The 23304-nt window shown below is 46.6% G+C and overlaps 1 protein-coding gene across 1 annotated transcript in view; it reads right to left on the bottom strand.

The window, feature by feature from the left end:
- The window catches only part of LOC111142691 (cell division cycle 45), a 32996-nt gene extending 10140 nt beyond the window's left edge, over positions 1-22856 (bottom strand). The window contains exons 1-13 of the mRNA XM_022495987.1: positions 22578-22856; positions 22396-22455; positions 21308-21400; positions 20037-20174; positions 18922-19068; positions 12270-12325; positions 10842-10890; positions 9442-9503; positions 7508-7558; positions 6010-6129; positions 4364-4495; positions 4014-4112; positions 3271-3432 (exon numbers count right to left, since the gene is read on the bottom strand). Of these exons, the coding sequence (XP_022351695.1) occupies positions 3271-3432; positions 4014-4112; positions 4364-4495; positions 6010-6129; positions 7508-7558; positions 9442-9503; positions 10842-10890; positions 12270-12325; positions 18922-19068; positions 20037-20174; positions 21308-21400; positions 22396-22455; positions 22578-22628 (1220 nt within the window). The 5' untranslated portion in view covers positions 22629-22856. The remainder of the gene's footprint in view (positions 1-3270; positions 3433-4013; positions 4113-4363; positions 4496-6009; positions 6130-7507; positions 7559-9441; positions 9504-10841; positions 10891-12269; positions 12326-18921; positions 19069-20036; positions 20175-21307; positions 21401-22395; positions 22456-22577) is intronic.
- Positions 22857-23304: the final 448 nt, after the last annotated feature.

The raw sequence follows: 23304 nt of genomic DNA, 5'->3' as shown, positions 1-23304 counted from the left end.
GGTGATAGAACAAGATGTAGGCGTGGAGCTACAAATAGTGGCATAACTGTACCCACAGGAGGGGAAAGGAGTGCAAAAGAGGAATAAATGTCCCCTCATAGCAACAAGTCAGTAGACAATGTCTAAAAATGCTCCATCAACTCTGGGATGAGGACAGTTAACAGTTTATACTATGGTTATGGCATTTCCTCAAATTTCTAGATAAACATAGGTAGAGCAACCACTTTGTAAACCAAAAATCTAGGACTCTCACAACAAAACAAGAGAATAAAGGAACACTACAGACCTCAAAATAAATATAAGCAGGGGCAATAGACCATTAACTAGCCACAAGACTGTTGTATTGCTGGAGTCAGTGTGGGAGGGAGCAGGGAAGTAGCAAGACCTAAGAATGATGAAAATTCCAGGCAACTGGGAACAGCAGGCCAAAGCGAGAGTTTTGCCCTGTCCAAGAACAGGTGAGTGCAAGGAGCTGTGGTGAAGTGCAAGGGGCTATGGTAAAGACTAGGGGGGCCAGAGTGGTCTAGCTCCGGAGTCAGAACTGCTTTCCACATGAGGAGAAAATGCTGAGAATGGAATAAAAATTGAGTAAGATAGAGACAATATAAAAAGAGAAAAAGAAGGTATAGATAAAAATGCACAGGGATAGTAATGGAAGTTCGAGCAGCTAGATTGGAAAGGAGGAAGTAAAACCATTTCTATGTGCAGATAACAAAATCTTGTATATATGAAATCCTAAGGAATACACTAAAACACCATTAGAACTATTACACAAATTCAAAATGTTGCAGGGTACGAGATCAATCTGCAAAGATCAACTGTATTTCTATGCAATAACAATGACCAGGCAAAAATTAAGACAGCAAGTCCGTTTACAATAGCATCAAAAAGAATAAAATATTTAAGAATAAATTTAACACAGAAGCACAAGAAGAATTCATTCTCTGAAAACTACAAAACATTGTTGAGAGAAATTAAAAAGGATCTGAGTTAATGGGAAAATATTCCATGTTCATGGACTAGAAGACTTAATATTGTTAAGACAGCAATACTCCCCAAATTTATCTATAGGTTCAATGCAATCTGGCTTCTTTGCAGAAATTAACAAGCTGATCCTAAAATGTATATGGAAATTCAAGGAACATGGATTAATCTAAACTTACTATAAAGTGATAGTAATCAAAACAGTGTGGTATTACCACAAGGGTAGATATACTGATGATGGAACAGAATTGAGAGTCTGGAAATAAATTCCCACACTTACAATTTTCAACATGGTGCCAAAATGATTCCATGGGGGAAAGAAGTCTTTTCAACAAATGGTGTTAGAACAATTTGGATGTCCACATGCGAAAGAATTAAGTTGAATCGTTCCTTGCACCTGACACAAAAATATACCTCAACTGAATCATATCTAATGTAAAGGCCCAAATTATAAAACTCTTAAATGGTTTCTTAGATATGACATCAAAATCATAAGAAACAAAAGAATAAACATAACTTGAACATGATTAAGATTAAAAGCGTGGGCTTCAAAGAACAGCCTCAAGAAAGTTGAAAAGATAACCCACAGGATGGGAGGAACTATTTGCAAATCATAGGTTCGATAAGGGATTTGTGTTTAGAATATGTGAAGCAATTCTTACAACTCAGTAATAAAAAGACAACTCAATTTAAAAATGGACAAAGGGCTTTAAAAGACAATTTTCCAAATGAGCCCTACAAATGGCAGTAAGTACCTAAAAAGCTACTTAACATCATTAGCCATGAGGGAAACACAGATGAAAACCACAAGATTCCACTTCATACCACTTCACACCAGGATGGCTATCAATGAGAAAAACTGACAGTAACAAGTGTTGTCAAGGATGTGGAGAAATTCAAACTCTCATACACTGTTGAAGGGAATGTAAAATGATGCAGACACTTTGGAAAACAGTCTCGCTATTATTCAAAAGCTTAAACAGACTCGTCATGTGACCCAGCAATTAAGTGTGTACCCAAGAGCAGTGAAAATAAATGTCCACACAATGTATCTATGTGTATTTCTGGCAGCAGTATTCGTAACAGTCAAAAGGTAGAAACTACCAAATGTCTGTCAACTGATCAAATGATGAATGAAATATGGTATGTCCAGATAAGAGTTTTATTTGCACTAAAAAGGAAAGAAATTCCTTCATATTATAACATGGATGAACCTTGAGAACATTAGTGTGAGGGAAAGGAGCCTCAAATTTATGATTATAAAGGACCGTGTATTGTCCATTTATATCCATTTATATGAAATATCCAAAATAGGAAATCTGTTAAGACAGAAAGTTGATACGTGGTTGCCTGGGGCTGGGAGAGATGGAGGATTTAGGAGGCGACGGCTAAGGGAAACAGGGTTTTTTTCTGAGACAATGAAAATGTTCTAAAGTTAGGTAGTGGTGTAACACACAGTTTACAACTGTGTAAACATACTAAAAGCCATTGAACTGAACACTTTAAACGGGCAAATTATATAGTGCATGAATTATATATAGCTCAGTAAAGCTGCTTTAAAAAAGTATGCTAGAGAACAGGGCCAGGAAACCTCAGAAAGCAGACCCTTACATTTTTTAACACTGCACAAAAGCAACAGAAGTGGCAATTCTCTCATGTTAGAAAAGCTGTCTGAATTATGCCTCTTCTGAAAAAGTCAAGGAAGTGAAATTCACACACAAAAAAGAGCAAGAGACAAGGACCAAGGTCAAATCCTCTCAAAGTTACTATCAAAAAAAAGGAGCAGAACAGCATCCCTATCAACAATGAAAGTGCTCTAGAAAGATATGCTCCCAAAAGGTCAACATTGTATTGTTCTATTTCAAAGCAAGCTAAGAGATGTTAAAAAAAAATAAAATAAGACATCTCAGGAAATGAGATAAGAGAAAATCAGAAATAAAAGGAAAATAACTGATGAATGAAAATCATAAAAATCACAAGATTGAATAAATACCACAAATGTCTGAAGAGGGAAAAGGAGGTGAAAACAAAAAAAAATTTTTTTAAATCAAAAGAAAGGAGATTAAAAGGATTTAAGAGGAAATGACACATACTGAAGATAGATGGGAAATGTGTCACATGCACCCCTAGTTCTGGTAGACTGTGATTCAATTTCTGCAGAACACAGTCACCACCACACCCTGGGGTCCCTGTGACCTGCCTCCCTGAAGAGTGTTAGGTTGAGGGCCAGAGGTGGCCTGTAGGGAGAGTGGAGGGGGGACAGTGCCCCACAGTCACACCCACTACCTGGAGAGACTGTCCAGAGCCTGGATGAAGTTATCTGTCCCAGAGCTGTCCTTCTTGGGGCTCTCCATCAGCGACATGGTGGCAAAGACCACGTCACTGGCCAGGAACCTATGCTTGAAGCCAAAGTGAATGCTGAAAGTCTGCACGCGCATGTCCTTCATCCTGCAGTGGGAGAAAGCAACATGGCTGTCATCCCTGTGTGCGTGTGGGGGTACTGAGTTGTGGGTGAGCTCTCACTGCCAGGCCAGGCCAGCAGATGTACTACTGTCCCTCCCTGGCCTCTGCTAATGCTCATGGCAAGACCATTCTGGTCCTGGAATGCAGGGGGTCAGAAGACCTGACATCCCAGTCCTGTAACCCAGGGCACTGAGTGCCTTGTCCAAAGCTGTTTCACTGGTTGGGGGACAGAGCAGGGATGTGCCAGGCCCCTTCCTACATCCAAGGTTGCTAGGAGTAGCCACAGAACTCTCTAGGCAGAGCTTGCCTGAACTTGGCCCCAGTGGGCCCTTCCCAGGGCCATTTCCTGTGTTCAGTGAGGGCTAAACCAGGTCAAACTAGAGCTCTGTACCTTGGCCCCAGGATTTAAGGACCTGGACCTACTTTTAACCCAAAGAGAACTCAAAACTCCGGGAAAGGCTAAACAGGTCACACTCATATTGTGCCATCGTGCTTTTGCATTATCTTAGGAATGTGGTTATAGCTGAAGCCTGAAGGAAAGTTAATACAGAAAAACATGTGTTTACCCAAATTTATTTGCAGACTCTTCGATCATCTCCCGCAAATTCTCCTTCAAGGAGATGTCCATGGACTGGAACTTCTGCTTCACCTGTTTCAAGGGGAGGCTGGAAAGATGACGAACATTGGTCATATAAGCGACCTGGCTTCAGACGGGAGATCATTAGATATCAGAGGACGGAAAGCACCCTGTGAGGAGTCCCAGAACGTGCAAACAAGGGATGATATTCAGATGATATCTGGGTGAGGTGCTTCTGGTAGAAACAAGCAGCCCCTGGATGTTGGTCACAATGAAAGGGAGAGAACTTTCCCTTGGGCGCTGAGGGACGGGGGCCTCTGGGCCAAGCTGGTCACTCACCCCACGTCGGCGAGGAACTCCTGGAGCCGCTTCTGCCCGTGCACAGACCAGAGCTTGAACCTGGCTGCGGTGTAGCACGTGTTACACAGGCTGTCATGGAGGGACCAGTGCTGGTAGAGTGCCAGGCGGAGGCTGGGGCAGTCAAGGAGGCGGTGGCTTTGGCTGCACATGGCCCCGCCCATCCTGGGAGAGCCTGTCCGCACAGCCCATTGCTACATGGGCAACCTGGCACTCTTTGAACTTCTTGGCTTAGCCTGACCCATATAGAGGACGTGTAAGGGGGTGGGCACACACCATTATCACCCTTGAACTGACAGGGAAACTGAGGCATGGGGGTTCTGACAGTTTGTGTCCTGTGGTGACAGAGAGAGTCCTTTGGCCACACAGGGCAGTCCAAGCTGTCATCCCATCTGCTTCCTGTGCTACACCTAGCTCGGGCCTCCCCCACACCTGTCTCTCTGCTGGGACCCCCATTCTCACCCTTCTTAAACATGCTCTTTACTGTTGGTGGGGCTGTGAGACTGTGTGTGAGGACGATCCTGTCTGCCTGCACGCCTCTTGTGCCCTCCTCCAAGGGCCTCAGCAGGATGCCAGTCATGTTGATGCTCTGACGTATGCCAACGCACATGCCCCTAGAGGCCTGGCCTCTGGGCACGTGGTGGGCTCCGTCCTCTGTGCTGCCCCTCCTGATGGCTGGGCCCTGATCCCCAGACGTCATATGTCAGGTCCTGGGGGGCTCCCCTTCCTGGGATCTCTGCTGCCTCACATCTGGCCCCTCTTCCTAGACATGGTATGACCACCTCCTACTTGACCTGTCTAGACCCGTGTTTACTGGTCCCCATCCATTGCAGTAGGCACAGGGCAGCATCATTCCTGCCATCATTACCTACCACCGAAGCAGCTAGGCTCCTAGCCACGCCTTGCACCTGTGGCTGCCACAGTCTGTCTCTCCACAACCAGCAGCCCAGGGACCTCTGAAGCACAAAGAACTAAACTCCCCAACCCCCTCAACCTCCCACTGCCCTAGGCCCTCTGACCCTCAGACCCCACCCATCTTTCCAGCCCCTTCCTCAGGCTCACCTCAGGGTCTTTGCACGGCCACAGCCCTGGCCCAGGTTATCCTCCATCCCGTGGAGTATGGCTAAGTCTCAGTCTGAGATGTGGCCTCCTGAAGGTCTTTCCTGGGCACTGCCACCCAATAAGCCCCTGGTTATTCTATCAATGCCCTACCTTCTTCTCAGGAAACATTGGTGCTCTGTAATCATATGTTGGCTTACTTCTTGCTGAATGACTTGGCAAGAGTCTGTGCTCATTGCTAAACCACCTATGCTGCACAGGTGGGCCCTGCAAGGCACCTGTCCACACGCACCAGGCCCACAATAAGCCCTAAAGAAATAGATGATGCTGCCAAACACAGTACTGGCTGGCATTTCAGAGCCAAAGGTACCCAGAAGCACCAGGACAGTGGCCACTCCCCAGTCCCCGGTGCTCTGCCTGGCCTGGAGAGCACACCAGGGCCCCTCTCTCCTGGCAGCACAATCCACACCTGCCACTCCGCAGCCCCAACCACACCACCCACAGGCTGGGCCCACAGACGTGACACAACCAGTGGTGTGGAGCTGAGCGAGCCTGAGCTGCAAGGATACTCATACTCGAAGGAGATCCGCGTACAGTCCACAGAAAGGGCGTTCTCCTCATCCTCATTCCGGTGGTTGTGCCGGGACACGTGGCGCTGTAGGACGCCGACGTCGGTCACGTACTTCATCCTGGAAAGAAAGCCCCGCCAGCCGCCTGGGTGGGCGCCTTCCTCTCACACACGGCCAGGCCACGCGGCTTCCCTTCTTCCCTCGGGAGGGCCCCCCCCCCCCAGGCTCAGGCGCTGGCCCACCGCACGGGCTGTACCTGCCAGCACTGATGGAGCTCCGCCACCACTGCAGAGAAGCCAAGTGTGGCTCCAGCACCAGCGCCTGGTGGCCGTGGCTGTGAGGAGACTGGGAGAGGTGTGCTCTGGCTGGGCCCCTGTCCCCCTTCCACTCTCCTCTGTGTGGTGGCTGTCCGGCCCTTACTTTTTTGAGGCCTCCTGAGGGTGGGCACGGTGAGAGGCCACAACCCCATCCTCCAGCCACAGTCAAGTGGACGGACACATAGTGTCAGTAATCCCAGCAGAGGGTGTGGATCCCACACAGGAAGTGCTCCTGAGCACAGCAGGGGAGGGCAGACCCCAGTCCAGGTCCCTCTGCTGGTGGCCACTGAGCAGGACACTGACAGTGGAGCCTCACCAGAGGGGCTGCCACAGGTAAGGGACAGTGCCTGGAAGGGCACGTGCCCCATGCCATCCTGAACACAAAAAAGGGGGAGCAAGGCCCAGCAAGGTGTCCAGGCCTATGAGACTCAGAACCCTCCTGGTCCCTGGGCTATACCGCAGGACACTGGTGGGCAGAGTGGGGTAGGAGAGGCAGGAACAGGGGGCACAGGGATCTCTGCAAAATGCATAAGGGGTCCAGAATGCACAAAAGCTGTGCCATGTGATAGGCAAGGGTGCCCTTGGACAAGGTTAGGGTATGGGACCCTGTTGATTCCCTTGGAGCTCCCATTTGATGGTCACCAGAATGGGGATGAGAGTCGGTGCCAGTACCCCATGCCTCCCTAGTGTCTACATTCTGGCGTAGCCCTTTAGCTCTCCATCAGGAGGGATGGGGAGCACAAAAGCCTGCCCACCGAGAGGCAAAAGAGAACTCGGCTCCATGCCAGTCCTCCTGGCAGTCCTTGCCAGCCTTCTCTGTGTCTTTGAGATCACATCCACCCTTCCTGGCAGGATTCCTGGGGCCCTCACCTCCTCCTCCCAGCTCCCCCCTACAAGGACATATGGAGAGCAGGGAGACTGAGCTCCCTCCCTCATCTCTGGCTCCATCTGCTGGGCTCTCCAAGGGTGGACACAGCATCCACACCAGGCCACACACCACTCCACCACAGGTCCTAGTCCTAAGCCCTTCCTCAGTGAGGAGGATCCAGGCCCAAGGCCCGCTCCCTCCTCCACAGGGCTCTGCCACCCAACTTCCCACTACCACATGGGGCTGCAGCCAGGCCAGGCCCAAGGCCACAGCATAAGCCAACCTCAGACAGTCTGAGGGAGCACATGCTTACTGGGTGATCTTGTCTTGTACCCACTGGTCTGTTAGTCCAACGATGGCCCACCTGGAAGAGAAGAGGGCAACAAAGCTCACAGGAGCATCCTGCTAACATGGCCTGGCCCGGGCCCACCATCAGACAGGCAGTCTCTCCACTGCAGGGTAGAAAGGTTATGGGGCCAACTCAGAGCTCCCGGCCCAGTGTCACTGCTGTGGGAGCTTTGGGGACCCAGGAGGAAGATCTCCCAGGGCAAGGATGGCAGGCCTGATACTGTCTCTGTGTCCTGGCTGACCCCACCACTCTCTGCTCTCATCCTGCTGGAGTGGGGCTACAGCAGACACCGCATTCAGGTGCTAGTGGATCCTGACGCATTGTTCCCCCACCTAGCCCCTCGTGCCACCCGCCCACTATGCAATATACCCTGTAGGATAGCAGACCCTCAACACGCCCATGTCTCCCTGTCTTAAAATGGTGGGACATGGAGCAATAGCATTTAGGCCTCTTAAGAGCCTTCCAAGGTCCCGTCTCTTAGCTCATCTATTGTGGATGAGATGATCATGGAGACCCAGGTTGGCCTGACCTCCCCAGGGCTGTGCCCAGCCCCTGGCAAGAGGGACTAGGACCTTGGGTGTGTACCCTCGGTCAGTCTCCAGGCTGCATCCTTCAACACCCTCCTCTGGGGTGAGAGCCAAGAATAGTCAGAGATGCTGGGTATAGGTAAGGCAGGGGACGCCCTGGAAGGTTCACCTGGGGGCAGGGTGTCTGAGCACCCTATCTCAGTACAGCAAGCATCTCTTCAGAAGGTATTCTTCAAAAAAAGGCCACCCTGCTATGTCTTCCCTGACCTACCCTTCCTCCTTCCAACCTTTCCACACATGCATTTCATATCAGGTTATTTTGCTTTTGTCCTTGTGCTGTTTCTGGAGTTTTCTGGAGGTATTTCACAGGGCCACATTCTGACATCAGTGCTCAACTGGGGTGCTTGTCGTGAGTGGGCTGTCAAGGGTACTCCTGAGCATACAGCAGGTGCTCATCAAAGGCTCCGCAGTGCTGATATGGCAGTCACACACTGTGGCTACAGGGCACGGTAGAGGGATCCCACCTGACCTTGCTGCAAGATCTCTTGATTTACAAGATGGCCCCTGTGCCAAGGTATGGGATTGTCAGTCCACACCATGGACGAGGACCTGAGGCAAAGAGAGCTGAGCCAAGTGTCTGTGGATTACAGCTGGTCACCAGCTCAGGATGATGATACAGCAACTCTGGGCTTCAGTGTGGCCAGTGCCTTGGTCCTGCCCCAGCCCTTGGCTGTCCTAAAACCCTGATTCAGCAAAGACCATTATAGTCCCCACTATGGGCTCAGGGCCAGGAAGGGCCTCCCCCCCTCATCTCATGGAGGAGAAAACCAGGACCCGAGTAGAGGGCTGAGGGGGGTGGAGCAGGCCAGATCCAGACTTTCTTTGCTCAGACTCGGTTTAGTTTCTAAACCAGCCTAAGTTGTGTTGAGCACTCGTGCTTATGGCCTGCGTCTCAAACTCAGGGGTGGGCTAATGGGTATTCCTGTGCTGGATTCCACTGCACATTAGGGATGCAAACATGTCTAGCAAGGCCTGTTTTGTTCAAATTCCATACTCCTTCTGTTACCCAAATTGACCAGGCATCAAAGCTGAATGATAGGGTGGGAAAGGCAGAGCTGTAGTCAGGCCCCACCCTCGACCCTCTGCATCCAACAGTGTCCCCTCCATTTCCCCCAGAACTTTATAGGCAGGCAAGAGTCTCAGGAAGAAAAGCAGGTCCATGAAAATTCCCGGAAAGGGGCTGTGTCTGATATTCCTGGTGGGAAACCGCACAGAGATGTCTTACTCCAGACCCTGTTCTCACTGTGGGAGGACAGCTGCTTGGAGAGAAGGAAGCCCCACACAGCACTGGTCTTGGTGGGGCCTACCTACCACAGCATATCGTTCAAGTCCTTGGACATCATCCATGCCAAGTCGAACATCACCATGGCTGACTACAAGAAAGAAAGAAGGCTGAGATTCAAGGCAGCTGTGCTCAAAAGAAGGGTACACATTGGGGCTGGGCTGTACACCTGGGCCAGACCTGAGCTATCTAGGGTCCCAGCCAAGCCCCTGAAGATTGAAGGTCTTCCCAGCTAGGGAAGGAAGCGTGGGTGGATTCTTGGTCAAACTGAGGGAAGAAGACAGAGTAACTCAAGTGACTTACGGGGGGTCCTCTGTTAATTCACCATTCCTGTGTGTACACTTTGTCATGCAAGGGAGAAGATCTGGGTACAGCACCGTCCTGGGCCTTTACACATCTCACTGGTGCCTTGGTGATACCCGGGGAGGCACTGAAGCCCCCATGGGTTGGGGCCCATGTCCACATGCTCTTCCCAGAAGGCTGGCGGCCTTAAACACACACACATACTACCAGGAAGGCTGGGTGAGGCAGGGCCTTTGTTACCGTTACCTGGACATTAAAGAGGGAGGGTGCCTCAGGACCTCTGTGGGGAGCTCTTTCTAACAGGGCTGTCTGCAGACAGAAGCATCTGCTCCCTGTGAGCAGAGTCTGGGTTTTGGTGGGAGACAACAAGAGACATCAGTGTCCAACCAGAAGACTCTGAAGTCCCATTAGCTGTGACACTGGGCTGCCCACCAGAATTTCCAAGGGAATGGTTCACACATGTGAAAGGAGCCAGGCCTCTGTCTCCCAACCCACCTCACCCACTGCTTAGAATTTTCCATGTCTTTGGGCAGAGCCAAAAGGGCAAAGACAATCCTTCAAAGGACGATGGGACCTTGACAGGAAAAGGGATACTAGAAATATGGTGTTCAGAGTTCAAGGTCCCAGGGCCAAATGCTAAAACTGAACACAAGATATTTTACTGGAAACTTATTTTCGAGGGCTCCTTAAAGCCCTGGGCTCTGTTCGACACTTCCAGAGTCAACACAGTACGTTTTCCATATGAAATTCTGTTCCGTAACACACACCATAATATGCAATTCTCTGAAATTCTCGAGGTTTCTCTTCTTAGAGACTAAAACAGACTTGTTCTGTATTTTTGATGATGAACACAAATAAAAGCAGCTGTCCTAGGGGCATCTATTAGTGTGCAGGACCAACCTAAGACCTGCCTCGGAAATGAAGGCAGTACTCTTCCTTTTATGGAGAAGAAGCTTAAGCCTCAGAGGGGCTGCCCCATCTGCCCTAGGTCACACAGCAGAAGTTGTGGGGTGCAGGTTCAAACCAGGCTTTTGTGGCTTTAAAACCTATGCTCATTCCTCCTCATGTTTTAGGACACAGCCCTAGAATCAGAACTCTATGGTGAAGTACACCCATCCGTACATACCGAAGTCCCGTGATATTCATACTGTTCGTAGTCAAAGAGGATATCTCTTCTGTAATGACATAAAATGCAGGCCCTCAGCAGGAAGCAGTGCAAGGAAGACCAACATTTGGAAAATGCTGAAACTTGACAGTATTCAGAGAAACACTGATTAAGTCAGCCACTTACGGACCCTTTCACAGGATATACATGTATAGGGCAGGGAAGGGAGTGACATTGACATAAAAGGCTTACGGCAACAAAAAATGTAAAATGGCATAGACTAGTCCCAGAATCCCACTTCTAAGAAATTACCCTAACACAACAGTTCAAAGGAACAAGCAAACAGCACTGTGTGCCCAAGGCTGTTCATCGTCTCCCTACTTGTTGCAGCAAAATACTGGAAGTAACCTCTGGTTCAAAAAAGAAGGGGACTGGCCAAGTTAAGTACAGTGCATGTTATAAAAGCTGCTTGGAACTATCAAAAATGGTTATATTAAGTGAAAAAATGCAAAATGGTGTGCATATTATGATCATATAAAATATGCACAGTATGGCTACCCCAGGAAGATTGACCCAAAGTCAGAATCTCTTCCAATCAGTGAATAGGATTCTATTCATTCTTCTTTCCTTATGCTCCCCAAAATGGTTTTTCAATGTCCTTCCACGAGGGGGTCGCTGAGCACAATACTTGTTTACAAATCAAGGACTGGATCTAGCAAGGAATTCTCAGCTCAACAGCATGCCTACACAGTCACCTCGAGCTATAGTCACCTTTCCAGTTTTGTTGTTTTTTTTTTTTAGAGCATTTCACTTTTTTTTAAAAAAAGATTTTATTTATTCATTTGAGAAATAGTGAGCAGGAGGGAGAGGCAGAGAGAATCTGAAGGAGACTCCACACCGAGCTCAGAGCCCAATATGGCGCTTGATTCCATGACTGTGAGATCATGACCTGAGCTGAAACCAAGAGTTGGCTGCTGAACCAACTGAGCCGCCCCTGCATCCCTAGAGCCCTTCACTTTTTAAAATTGACAATATGGAGAGGAATTAAGAATAATTCGGTTTCCTTTGCACACGCTTTTTTTCTATGAAAACCTTTACACAATTAGCATCTATCTCGTTTAGAAAGAACTTAACAAATAAAAGTACATCTGGAAAACTACAAATATAAAAGACAAGGAGCTGTTTCCCCTAACAGCATGTATCTGGGAGACCTCTGGGCCCAGTCCTGCCACTCGTGAGATCACAGGGTGATACAGAGGAGACCCAGAGCTCTCCTCCAATGCAGGGGCCACATGCTCACTCCTGGAGCCACTGGCCCAGAATTTCTAAACTAAATGAACTATTCTCAAGTGGGAAAAAAAAATGTATCCAGGCCCCATGGAAAACACAAGTATTCCACAGGGATTACGGGCTCTGTGGCACAGCGTACTGCTTCAAATATATACTCACCTCTGGGCCTCCCACTCTCTTCGCTGCCTCCTCTTCATGGTTCGTGCCACTATCTCCTGATGCGGGGACAAAGAGAACAAAGGGCTGAACAAAGAAGCCAGGAATTTATCCCTGTAGCCTAAGAAGGTTCTGATGAGGCACAAGCCACCAGGCATGGGCCCCCATCCCCCAGAGGGAAAGCATAGGTCATTCATTCCCATGTCTGAGCTCAGGCTGGTCCTGGAGGAGGGAGAAACTGAGATGGGGAATAGCCAGGACTCCTCTGGCCCAGTGGCTCTGAGGATACCAGATTGTGGACAGGAGCAGATGCTTCTCCAGTGCCTGGTCCCGCTACACTGGCCATGCACTCCGTCTGTCCATTCCAGCCTTCAATTCTCCCCACCACTGTGTGATCCAGGATAAGTACATCGCCACTTCATACTGGCTTCCCCACCAGATTAATAAGCACTAATGTTTCCTATATCCTTCCACGTGCCAGTCACTCTTCTAATTTGATAGAATTATCCCTTTAGTTCCTACAGCAAAGACATGAGTAGCATGGCAGGTTTACAAATCTATGGTCCCAAGGCTCCTGCTTCCAGAAAGATGGAAATTTTCCATCTAATTTTCCCTATATGTCTGAAATGTAAATATATCTGAAAACCCTGTTGATATATATAGAAAGCAAACAAAAGACTGAAGGTGGAGAGGAAGGCCAACAAGCTGGGGGTCCTAGGACCTGAGGAGTGAGGTACAGATGAGTTCCCCAGGTTTTCGTATGGGCTTATATATCCCAGACTTGAAGCTGAAGAAGCCGGCAATCTGGAAACACCAACAGGCACAGAGGAAAAAGTCCCCAACAAAAGCCAAGGACCCAGAGGAGCAGCCTCCAAAGACAGAAAACTTTGAGATAATAACTGGCCCACTCAAGCCACCGCACCAAAAACACTGTGGCCCCACCCCTATCCAGCCAGCAAAGATCAAGTGGGAGCCTAGACTGTCACCCTGATAAATATCTCCCACCTGTAACACCTCCACCTTTCACTTGCAACACCTCCCAACATGCTAACTGTGGTGGTATCAGAAGAGGCCAAATAGTGAGCCTGGATCTTCCTTACCCAGTGGTAACAAAGAGCAACTCCTCTCACAGCTAACAGAAGTTAAGTGGGAAACCTTGAAATTCTACCTCCACCTGGCTATAAAGGGATCATGCTGCCCGCCCCCTACTTTGCCAGAATGATGTCAGAGAAAGCAGATAAAATGGAAGGCTTAAATAAGATCCAGAATCTCAAAACATAATATAAAAATGTCCAGGTTTCGGGACGCCTGGGTGGCTCAGTCGGTTAAGCCACTGCCTTCGGCTCAGGTCATGATCCCAGTGTCCTGGGATCGAGTCCCACATCGGGCTCCTTGCTCATCAGGGAGCCTGCTTCTCCCTCTGCCTGCCATTCTGTCTGCCTGTGCTTGCTCTCTCTCCCTCTCTCTCTCTGACAAATAAATAAATAAAATCTTAAAAAAAAAAAATGTCCAGGTTTCATGTGAAAAGCACTCATCACACTAGGAACCAGGAATATCTCAAACTGAACACACGAAAAAAGAAACCCATAAATGCCAACACCAAGATGACAAAGATGTTAGAAGTATCTGACAAAGATTTTAAAGCAGCCACCACAAAAATTCTTTAATGGGCAATTAGAAACGTAGCTGAAATGCATGGAAAAAAAAAAACAAAACAAAACCAGGAAGCTTTTACGAATGAGTAGAAAAATAGAATAGAGAAGAACCAAAGATAAATTTACAACTGCAAAGTATAATAACTGAAATAGAAACTCAGTGGCTGGGCTCAAGAGCAAAATGGAGGAACAGAGGAAAGAACCAGTAGGTACAATGATAAAAATTATCCAGTCTGATCAAGAGAGGAAAACAGACTGGAAAAACAAACCAACAGAACCCCATTAACATGTGAACCTACAACAAAAGACCTACCCTTCATGTCATTGGTGTCCTGGAAGGAGAGGAGAAAGAGGATTGGCTGAAAACCCACTTGAAGAAATAATGGCTGAAAAATGAAGAAGTATGGCTCAAAATTTGGCAAGAGACATAAACCTACAGATTTAAGAAGCTGACTGAGTCCCAATAGGTTAAACCCAAAGAAATCCACACCAAGACACATTGTAATTAAACTTCTGACCATTAGAGCCCCCAATTTTTTTTAAATCTCAAAAACAACAAAATGAAAATGACATTTTACCTATAGGATAAAACAGTTTGAATGGCAGCAGATTTCTCACCAGAAACCACAGAGGCTGAAAGAAGGAGCATAACTTTCAAGTGCTGACAGAAAAGAACTGCTAACCCTGAATCCCACACACAGTGAAAATATCTTTCAGGAACGAAGAGAAAAAAATTAAGAAAGTCTCAAAAAAAGGAAAACTAAGAGAATTTACTGCCAGCAGATTGCCTTTAAAAAAAAGAAAAAAATATATGGTTAAGGGCGTTTCTATAAACAGAAAGAAAATGAGAAAAGAAAAACCCTGGAATGTCAGGATGGAAGAAAGAACATGCTGAGTAGAAACTAGGTAAATACAATAGGCTTCCCTTATCCACTTGAGTTTTATAATCACGCTCTGTTGTTGAAGCAAAATTTATCCCACTGGGACAGCCCATGTGGATCTAAATGTACACAGAGACTATTTTTTTTAAAAACTTACATTATAAATAGAGGAAAATAAGGGAAGTAAAGGAATCTAAGATTTCTACATTTATAGCCTGTTTTCTCTAAATCTCTCTGAGTATGCACCTTTATAAATAAAAATATTTCTGAGAATATATCTTGGATACCAGTTTATTTACAAATCATGAGGATTTAATTACATTTGAAGTATTCTCAAAAGTGTTTGGGCGCCTGGGTGGCTCAATTGGTTAAGCATCTGCCTTAGGCTCAGGTCATGATCTCAGGGTCCTGGGATGGAGCCCCACACTGGGCTCTCTGCTCTTCGGGGAGTCTGATTCCCCCTCTCCCTCTCCCTTTGTGCTCTCCCTCTCTCTCTCAAATAAATAAATAAAATCCTTTAAAAAAAAGTGTTAACTTTTATTAAAATCAGGTATGTAGGCCTAAACTTGAAAGAGAGCAAATACAAATTTAGAGCAGCAAGTAAAACACTCCATGAACAAGTGATAAATACTAGAAAATTGGACTGGTTTCCAATGTCATTCAAAATAAAACAGAAAAAAAGAGATGGGATCCTGGTTTAGGTTAAAAGACGATTAAGAGAATAGCTAGTTACAACTGTGTCAACTCTGGCTGGATGATTCAGACACAAAAACAGCTATAAAATCTACTTTGGGAGAGGCACCTTGGTGGCTCAGTGGGTTAAGTCTCTGCCTTCAGTTCAGGTCATGATCCCAGGGTCCCGGCATTGAGCCCCACATCGGGCTCTCTGCTAAGTGGGGAGCCTGCTTCCTCCTCTCTCTCTGCCTGTCTCTCTGCCTACTTGTGATCTATCTGTCAAATAAATAAATAAAATCTTTAAAAAAAAAATCTACTTTGGGGGCAATTAAAGAAATTGGAATATGGATTGAATAGATGACATTACTAATTTCTTATGTATGATGATGGTACTGTGTTTATAGAAGAGAATGTTCTTAGGAGATGAATATGGAAGAATTTGTCAGGGAGCATCATGGTGTCCGCAACTCATTCTCAAATGAACCGGGGAGGGGGGGAGCATACATAGAAAGAAGGCAAACTGGCAAAAAAGGAAAATGTGAAAAATTGCTGAATCCAGATGAAAGGTTTATGGGTATTCACTGTACTATCTTTTTAACTGTTGTACACGTTAGAAAAATATCAAAACACGTTAGAAAAAAATTTTAAAAAATCAAAAATATCAAAACAAAATATCAAAAAAATATCAAAACACGTTGGAAAACAGTATGGAGGTTCCTCAAAAAGTTAAAAATAGAGCCACCCCACGACCCAGCAACTGCTCTACTGGGTATTTATCCAAAGGATACAGACACAGTGATTCAAAGGTGCACATGCACCCCAATGTTTATAGCAGCAATGTCCACAGCAGCCATAATGCGCAAAGAGCCCAGATGTCCATCAACAGATAAATGGATAAAGATGATGCGATATATATATATATATAATACACAATGGAATTATTATTCAAAATGAAATCTTGCCATTTTGCAATGACGTGGATGGAACTAGAGGGCATAATGCTAAGCGAAATGAGTCAAAGACAAATGCCACACAAGTTCATTCATATGTGGAATTTAAGAAATAAAACACATGAACATAGGAGAAGGAAAGAAAAAATAAAATAAGATGAAAATAGAGTGGAAGACAAACCATAAGAGACATGGATATCTAGGAAATAAACTGAGGTTTGCTGGAGGGGAGGTGGGTGGGGGGATGGGTAACTGGGTGATGGGCATTAAGGAGGGCACTTGAAGCAATGAACACTGGGTGTTATATGCAAATGATGAATCTAAATTCTACCCCTGAAACTAATAATACAGTATATGTTCACTAAATTGAATTTAAATAAAGAATTAAAAAAACACTAAAATTATAAAACTTCTAAAAGAAATAAAAAAGCCGGTGGAAAATTATGTATATCATTATGAGTATCATAGAAAGCATTCACAAACTCAGATTCCAAATAGATGCACTAAGAAAGTTAATGGAAGTTCTGACAGGTTCTGACATTAGGAACCATCGACATTCTCTTTAACACCAAAGCCACTGGTCAGTTCTGCTTGCTTATCCCCCTACAGAGCCCTTGTATCTGTGGACACACTACACTGAATGCTGGAAGATCCTAGGGATTTCCCTGGCTCCTTCCTTCCTCATTCAGGTCAAGTGTCCATGTCCACCTTCATGAAAGCAGCCCATTCCCTGTCCAGCCCCTTATCTTGTTTTAGTTTTCCTCAAGCAACACAGCTCTCCCCCTGAAACCATCCTTGAACTGCGTTCATTTATACATTCCATACGTCTCCCCCACTGCAAAGGAAGCTTTGTGAAGACAGGACTTTGTTCTCCCCGGGGGACCCTAGAGCCTAACCGATATCTGGCACATATTAGGTGCTGATATACTTATTAGTCAGGATATAGAATTCCAAGATTCTAATCTGCAGAACGTGAATGTTCCCAGGGAAAAATCCCACCAGATACTGATATGTGGGGCCCGATGGAAAGCAACTCACTAACAGAGAAAAGAATGCTATAAATAAAGGAGCATCAGATCACAAAAAAAGAGCTCTTAGAAATCAAAGCTTAGAAGATGAGACCACAAGTTGGCCAGAGAGTGGAACAGATAAAGAGTTGGTCAAGAGGAAAGAGAATCTAAGAATGTGCCTGAGGTCCCCGATCAGACCACCCAAAACTCTACAGAAGGGACTGGTCAAAGGCGGGGAAGGCAAGGAGAAAACATTCCTACCTTTGCAGAACATGCCCTCTAGATGGACAGAATGTCCTGAATGTCCCCAAATTGGCTCAAAAGAGCTCTGCTCAAGCACCTTATTAGGAAGTGTCAGGCCAAGGATGAAGGGAAGAGCCCAAAACATTTCAGAAGCGAGTTTCAGCATGCACACCAAGGATTGGGAGCCAAAAGGCCTCAGCTTCTTCCATAACACTTGAAAACTAGAATAAAACATGGCCTAAGGCACCTGGGTGGCTCAGTGGGTTAAAGCCTCTGCCTTCGGCTCAGGTCATGATCTCAGGGTCCTGGAATCGAGCCCCACAGCGGGCTCTCTGCTCAGCAGGGAGCCTGCTTCCCCCCCCACCTTTCTGCCTGCTGCTCTGCCTACTTGTGATCTCTCTCTCTCTCTGTCAAATAAATAAATAATATCTTTAAAAAAAATAAAATAAAACATGGCCCTCCTGTTAACGGAATAACCATCTGCCATTTTTAATTTCCCAGGTAGCAGAAGCCACTGCATTGGGTAAGCTACTTCTGTTGGCCAGGCCCCAGATCAGGTAAGCACCTCAGACCCAAAAGTCACGAGGCTCAAACTACTCTTATTTTTGCATGCAAGAGGCTTACCCTGGAGTGACCACTAGGGACTGAGCCTAGCTGAGAGCCACAGACCCATGCTGTTCCTCATGGTGACTGCAGAGAGCAAGTCTTGAGAAAATGAGGAAGAGAGTTGATGTTTATGCTATTTATTGTTTTTCTTTATCACTTTTTTGGTAATTTTATTTTTTATTTGAGAGAGAAAGCAAGGGGAGGAGCAGAGTGGAAGGAGAGGGAGAGAGAATCTTGAGCAGACTCTGCATTGCGTGTGGAGCCCGACATGGGGCTTGACCTCAAGACCCTGAGGTCATGACCTGAGCCAAAACCAAGAGTAGAACGCTTAACCGGCTGAGCCACCAAGCCACCCCACTGTATCACTTTTTTAAAAAGTATGTTCTCTAAGCGAAGAGCTGAGCCATTCTAAGTTTCATCTCATCTGATGAAATTCTACTGTATGGACAAGGATGTCAAAGGTCAGAGAAGTTCAGTAACCTGCCTGAGGCCACACAGACAGGGGATGGCAGAGCTCAGGGTCAAGACCCATGCCTGCTGAGTCCCAGCCAACCTTGGGCCCCGCAGGCTCCAGTCTGAGCTCTGACCTCTGGGAATGACAAGTTCCTCAAGACTATGGGAAGTCCCAAACTCACCTCTTCCAACCGTGTGCGCTTCTCAGAAGGCTCTGACCCATTGTCACTTTCACTTCCTGAATGCTCTTCATCCTCTTCTTCATCCCTAAAGATATCATCATAGGCAGGAACTTCAAGGTCATCATCTTGTTTAATGAGTAGTTTGATCTAAGGTTAAAACAAAAAGCAATCAAGGCTCTCCTCTCTCATTGACAGAAAATTCTCTGTCACATGTTTTTCTCCTGGAGAATCTTCTTTCCCAATGAGCTGACTCATTCAGTTTTCTGTACAAAGAGTCCCCTGTTTGAGAGAAGAATTTCCGACTTCTCAAGCATTTTCCTGTTTTCATTTCCACTCCCTGAGGCACTGGAGTTGTACCACACAATACGAGAAAATTCCAAAGATTTAAAACTATCCCCAGTCATTGAAGTCTGAGAAAAAAGCTCCCTCTTACGCCACACACTAAGCAAACAAAATGAATACCCTCCAACTTGGACTCTGATGGAAAACCTGAAGATGTGTGACACTTCGGTGCATACAACTGCTGTCTCTAGAAGCAGGGCCAAGCTGATTTTGCTTAGAGAGAGAACTTTAGGGCCAACAGTTTGATAACAAGGCTGGGGGTTGGGGAGGGTCAACTCAGAGAATGGTTAGGTGGCCACCCTGTGCCAGGCTCCATGCTTGCTGCTGGGGCTCAAAGAGGAAGCACAGCACGGCCATTTTAGGCTAACAGTGGCCTCTTACACTATTGTCTTCTGGTCCTCACACCACCCTTTGGCTGGACAGAGAAAATGCTAGCCCCACTGTAGGGCTAATGCCTCTAGATCCTTTTATTCAATGAGGTCAGCTGGGCCTGAGCTCAGAGGGCAGGCTCAGTGCAGACTTCTGATCCCTACACTTCAAAGGTGAAGTGAATTCCAAAATGCATTCTGAGTGCCTCCAAGGCTTAGGCGCCAGTTTCTCACCAGAGAAAAGCAAGACCAGGTTCTTGCCCCTCAGGCTGTTCCAACTCCTATAGCAGAGGTGGATACGTGCCTTGCTTAGATCACCAGATGCGATGTTGTCCATAATATAAGAGGTACAGAAAGACGGACAGGAGAACTCAGGGAAGACATGTGCCCCAAAGGTGGAGATACCTGGGCATCATTGTACACATTCACGACGTTGACTGGTCTGTGGGTGTCACACACAAAAAATATGGCATCTTCGTCAGGCTGGAGGATATCCAACAGGTCTACGTTAGCTCCACAGTTTATGAGGATAAAATAATGGAACTGGAAAGAAGAAAGAGGAGAGGACGTTGTGAAGTAAGTGCCTTGAGGAGGTTCTTCACTTCAGCCTACTAGGCCCCTAAGTCCTTCTTCTGAGACACATCAAGCCCCTGGCACTGGGCAAGGCCTGGATGGTGAAAGGCTCCAAAAATGGCAAGTGCTGGTCTGTGTTAGTGCTTTAACATACTCCACATGCTATTTCATTTCCATGATGACACCATGAGACAGGCCCCATGGCTAGCCCTGTGACTGTCTCTGCTTCTCAGAGCAGCACGTGGAGGCTCAGCATGACTCAGTTTCATGCACAGGACCAAGAAGTTGACGAGCAATAGACCAAGACTTCAAAGGCATAACAGAGCCTCTGCAGATCTCAGTCACCCTACCGGACGGTGTTGCCTCTCTGTACTGACAATGTCATACAGGTCTAAATTTGTAGCAAGTCTTGGGCAGCCCATACTCAACGGGCACATAATATTAAATTAAGTCTTATTACGTCCTATCACTATAGACAATCCCTTCCTTGTAAACACCAAGTTGGCACCAGTATGCTCCTTCCGTGATGACAGGAGCTCCAGGCAAGGATTTATCTCTGCTAGACAGTCCAAAATGTGGCCACAGACCCCAAAGACCCTCTTCCCTACCACAGCCCTACCCTGTGGGATCTAAAATGTCCCATCTTTCAGGATAGCCCCATGCAGAGGTACCAGGAGTCCTGGCCTCTACTGTTTAAATTGCAAAGGGAGAAGACATATTCCTGGATTAACATTTGGAAGCTGGGATACTTTTTCTTGGAGAGAGAATGTAAACTAGTGGTGTAGTGTAACATAATTTTAACTAGGCCATATAAAAAACTAACTGCTAAACTCTAAGCAGCTTACAATGAAAATGTCTGCAACACAAATTCAAAGGCAGAGGGTGTCTGCCGTCACTATCTTTTTTTTTTTGGTTGTCAATTTTGTCTCTACAACTTGAGGGTAAGTCACCCTGTATAACTCATTTTTTCCTTCCATGTTGTCTAATATAGCTGATAGTTAAATATACATACAATCTATCATGGACATAGAAAGAATGCTGTGTAGTAAGAAATTGCAACTGAGTAAAATAAGACTAATTATTCCAAAATATTTCTTCCATACCTGTTCTTTATGCTCAAGAAATGCAGTTTCAAGTTCTTGCCACCCAGAAACTGGAACCAGGGTATACTGCACGTGATCGCACTGGAACAGGGCCTGAGAGATATTAATTTCAAACCTATTAAATTTAGGATATCTACAATTAACTTTGAAAAGCACTTAAAAAAAAAGATGGATTGAGAAATGAATGACATGTGATAAAGTAAGAATGGTAAAATGTTGGAACGCCTGGGTGACTCAGTTGGTTAAGCAGCTGCCTTCGGCTCAGGTCATGATCCCAGCGTCCTGGGATCGAGTCCCACATCGGGCTCCTTGCTCGTCAGGGAACCTGCTTCTCCCTCTGCCTCTGCCTGCCATTCTGTCTGCCTGTGCTCGCTCTCTCTCCCTCTCTCTCTCTGACAAATAAATAAATAAAATCTTTAAAAAAAAAAAAAAAAGAATGGTAAAATGTTAATGGGGAAAACTAGGTTATGGGTATATGACTGTTCACTGTATCATTCTATCAACTTTGCCTAATTTTTGAAAATTACTAAAGGAAAACATTGAGGGGAAAGTTGATCTTATTTCTAGATCTTCTGAGAAGCAGTGCCTCACACAAGGGCCTGAGCAAAGGTCATGTAAACTGGATCATATTCAAAATAGAACCAATGATCTTCCCTAATAGACAAAGGAATCTGAATTTCTGGTATTGTGTATGAAACCACGGTGCCCTCAGTTATCACAGAGTCCTCTGTCTGAAATCCCACATTCGCGAAGACACGCGGGGTCTAAGGGTCTCTCCAATGCAACCATTTTTTTGTCCCACGTTATTGCAAAATACTAACTAGTATTCCTGCTTTTTGCCGAATCCTTCCCTGACCCACCCAATACTCCTGCCAGCGACGAGTGCCCCTCCCTAGGTTTCCTTTGCTCCATCCCCTATGGTAGCCTGAGCTCTCATCATGGGGGCTGGGGTGAAGAAAGGTTCCCTACTCTGCTCCTCACCTCCAGCCCCGACTTCCAGCCCACCCGGCACCAAACTCCTCCTGGGGCCCCACCTGCATCCTCACCTTTCGTCCCGGCCCTTCCCTTCCAAAATACGCAAGGCTCACCTGGAGGATCTTGCAAGCGCACAAAGCGTCCACGTCCGAAGCCACGAAGAGAAGGACCCTCTGTCGGGAGAAGAGCGCAGTTGAACGCAGAGACCCGAACACTGGCCCCTGGTGCCCTCCCACGGCCGCTCCCTCTCATCCCTTCCCCCGACAAGGCCACGAGGTCCAAGAAAAGGGGTCACCTGGCTCTGGACCACCTCGTAGAACTCCTTGCGGAAATCGGACACGAACATGGCCACGGCGGCCGGACACCGAGAGTTACTGCAGAAACTCCTGAGAGTTGCCGGGGTGGTCAAGACTCCCGCCAAATCAGGACTCGTCCGATTGGCCCAGGATCCAACCAATCGCTACTTAGTTCCCTGCCTTTCCCTCTTTCTCATTGGGTCATATTGGAGGCGGGCACTAGCACTCCGCCATTCAGGCTGGAAAAGTCAGGCCGGCTCCTAAAGGAGCGTCATCCACAGGCAGTACGCAAGCACGGTTGCCCACTTCAATCCTGACTCCCATTTACCCACAAATCTGACGCTTGGTGGACATCTTTAGTTTGGGAAGAGAAGCTTATAGCCTCCCACTGGGAACTCCAGGAAAAAGAAACCTCTCCATAAATTAAATCCACTTATGCAACGAACGGAGTCGTCAGTTTACGACTTCAAAAAGCTCTCGGCGTAGTTCGAAGGCTGATGTGTAGCTTACTTCCGCCAGCATCCTCGAAGGCTGCAGCAAAAGCCGGGAAGTCTACGTGCATTCTGGGTAGTGTAGTCGAAAAGGCGAGCGGACCTCACTAAATTCCTCTAGAGGGGAGTACTATTAAAATGTAATTTAAAATAATGATAAAAATTACCCAAGAGCGACAAAAAATAGGAATTTGTATTTTAGTATATACTCCAGAGAAGTTTTAGACTCTAGCGC

This window comes from Enhydra lutris, unplaced genomic scaffold, assembly GCF_002288905.1.
Source record: "Enhydra lutris kenyoni isolate GAN:26980312 unplaced genomic scaffold, ASM228890v2 scaffoldscaffold8, whole genome shotgun sequence".
NCBI classification, from domain to species: Eukaryota; Metazoa; Chordata; class Mammalia; order Carnivora; family Mustelidae; genus Enhydra; species Enhydra lutris.
Note: the sequence above shows the minus strand (reverse complement) of the source record. Positions and strands in the feature narration are given on the sequence as shown.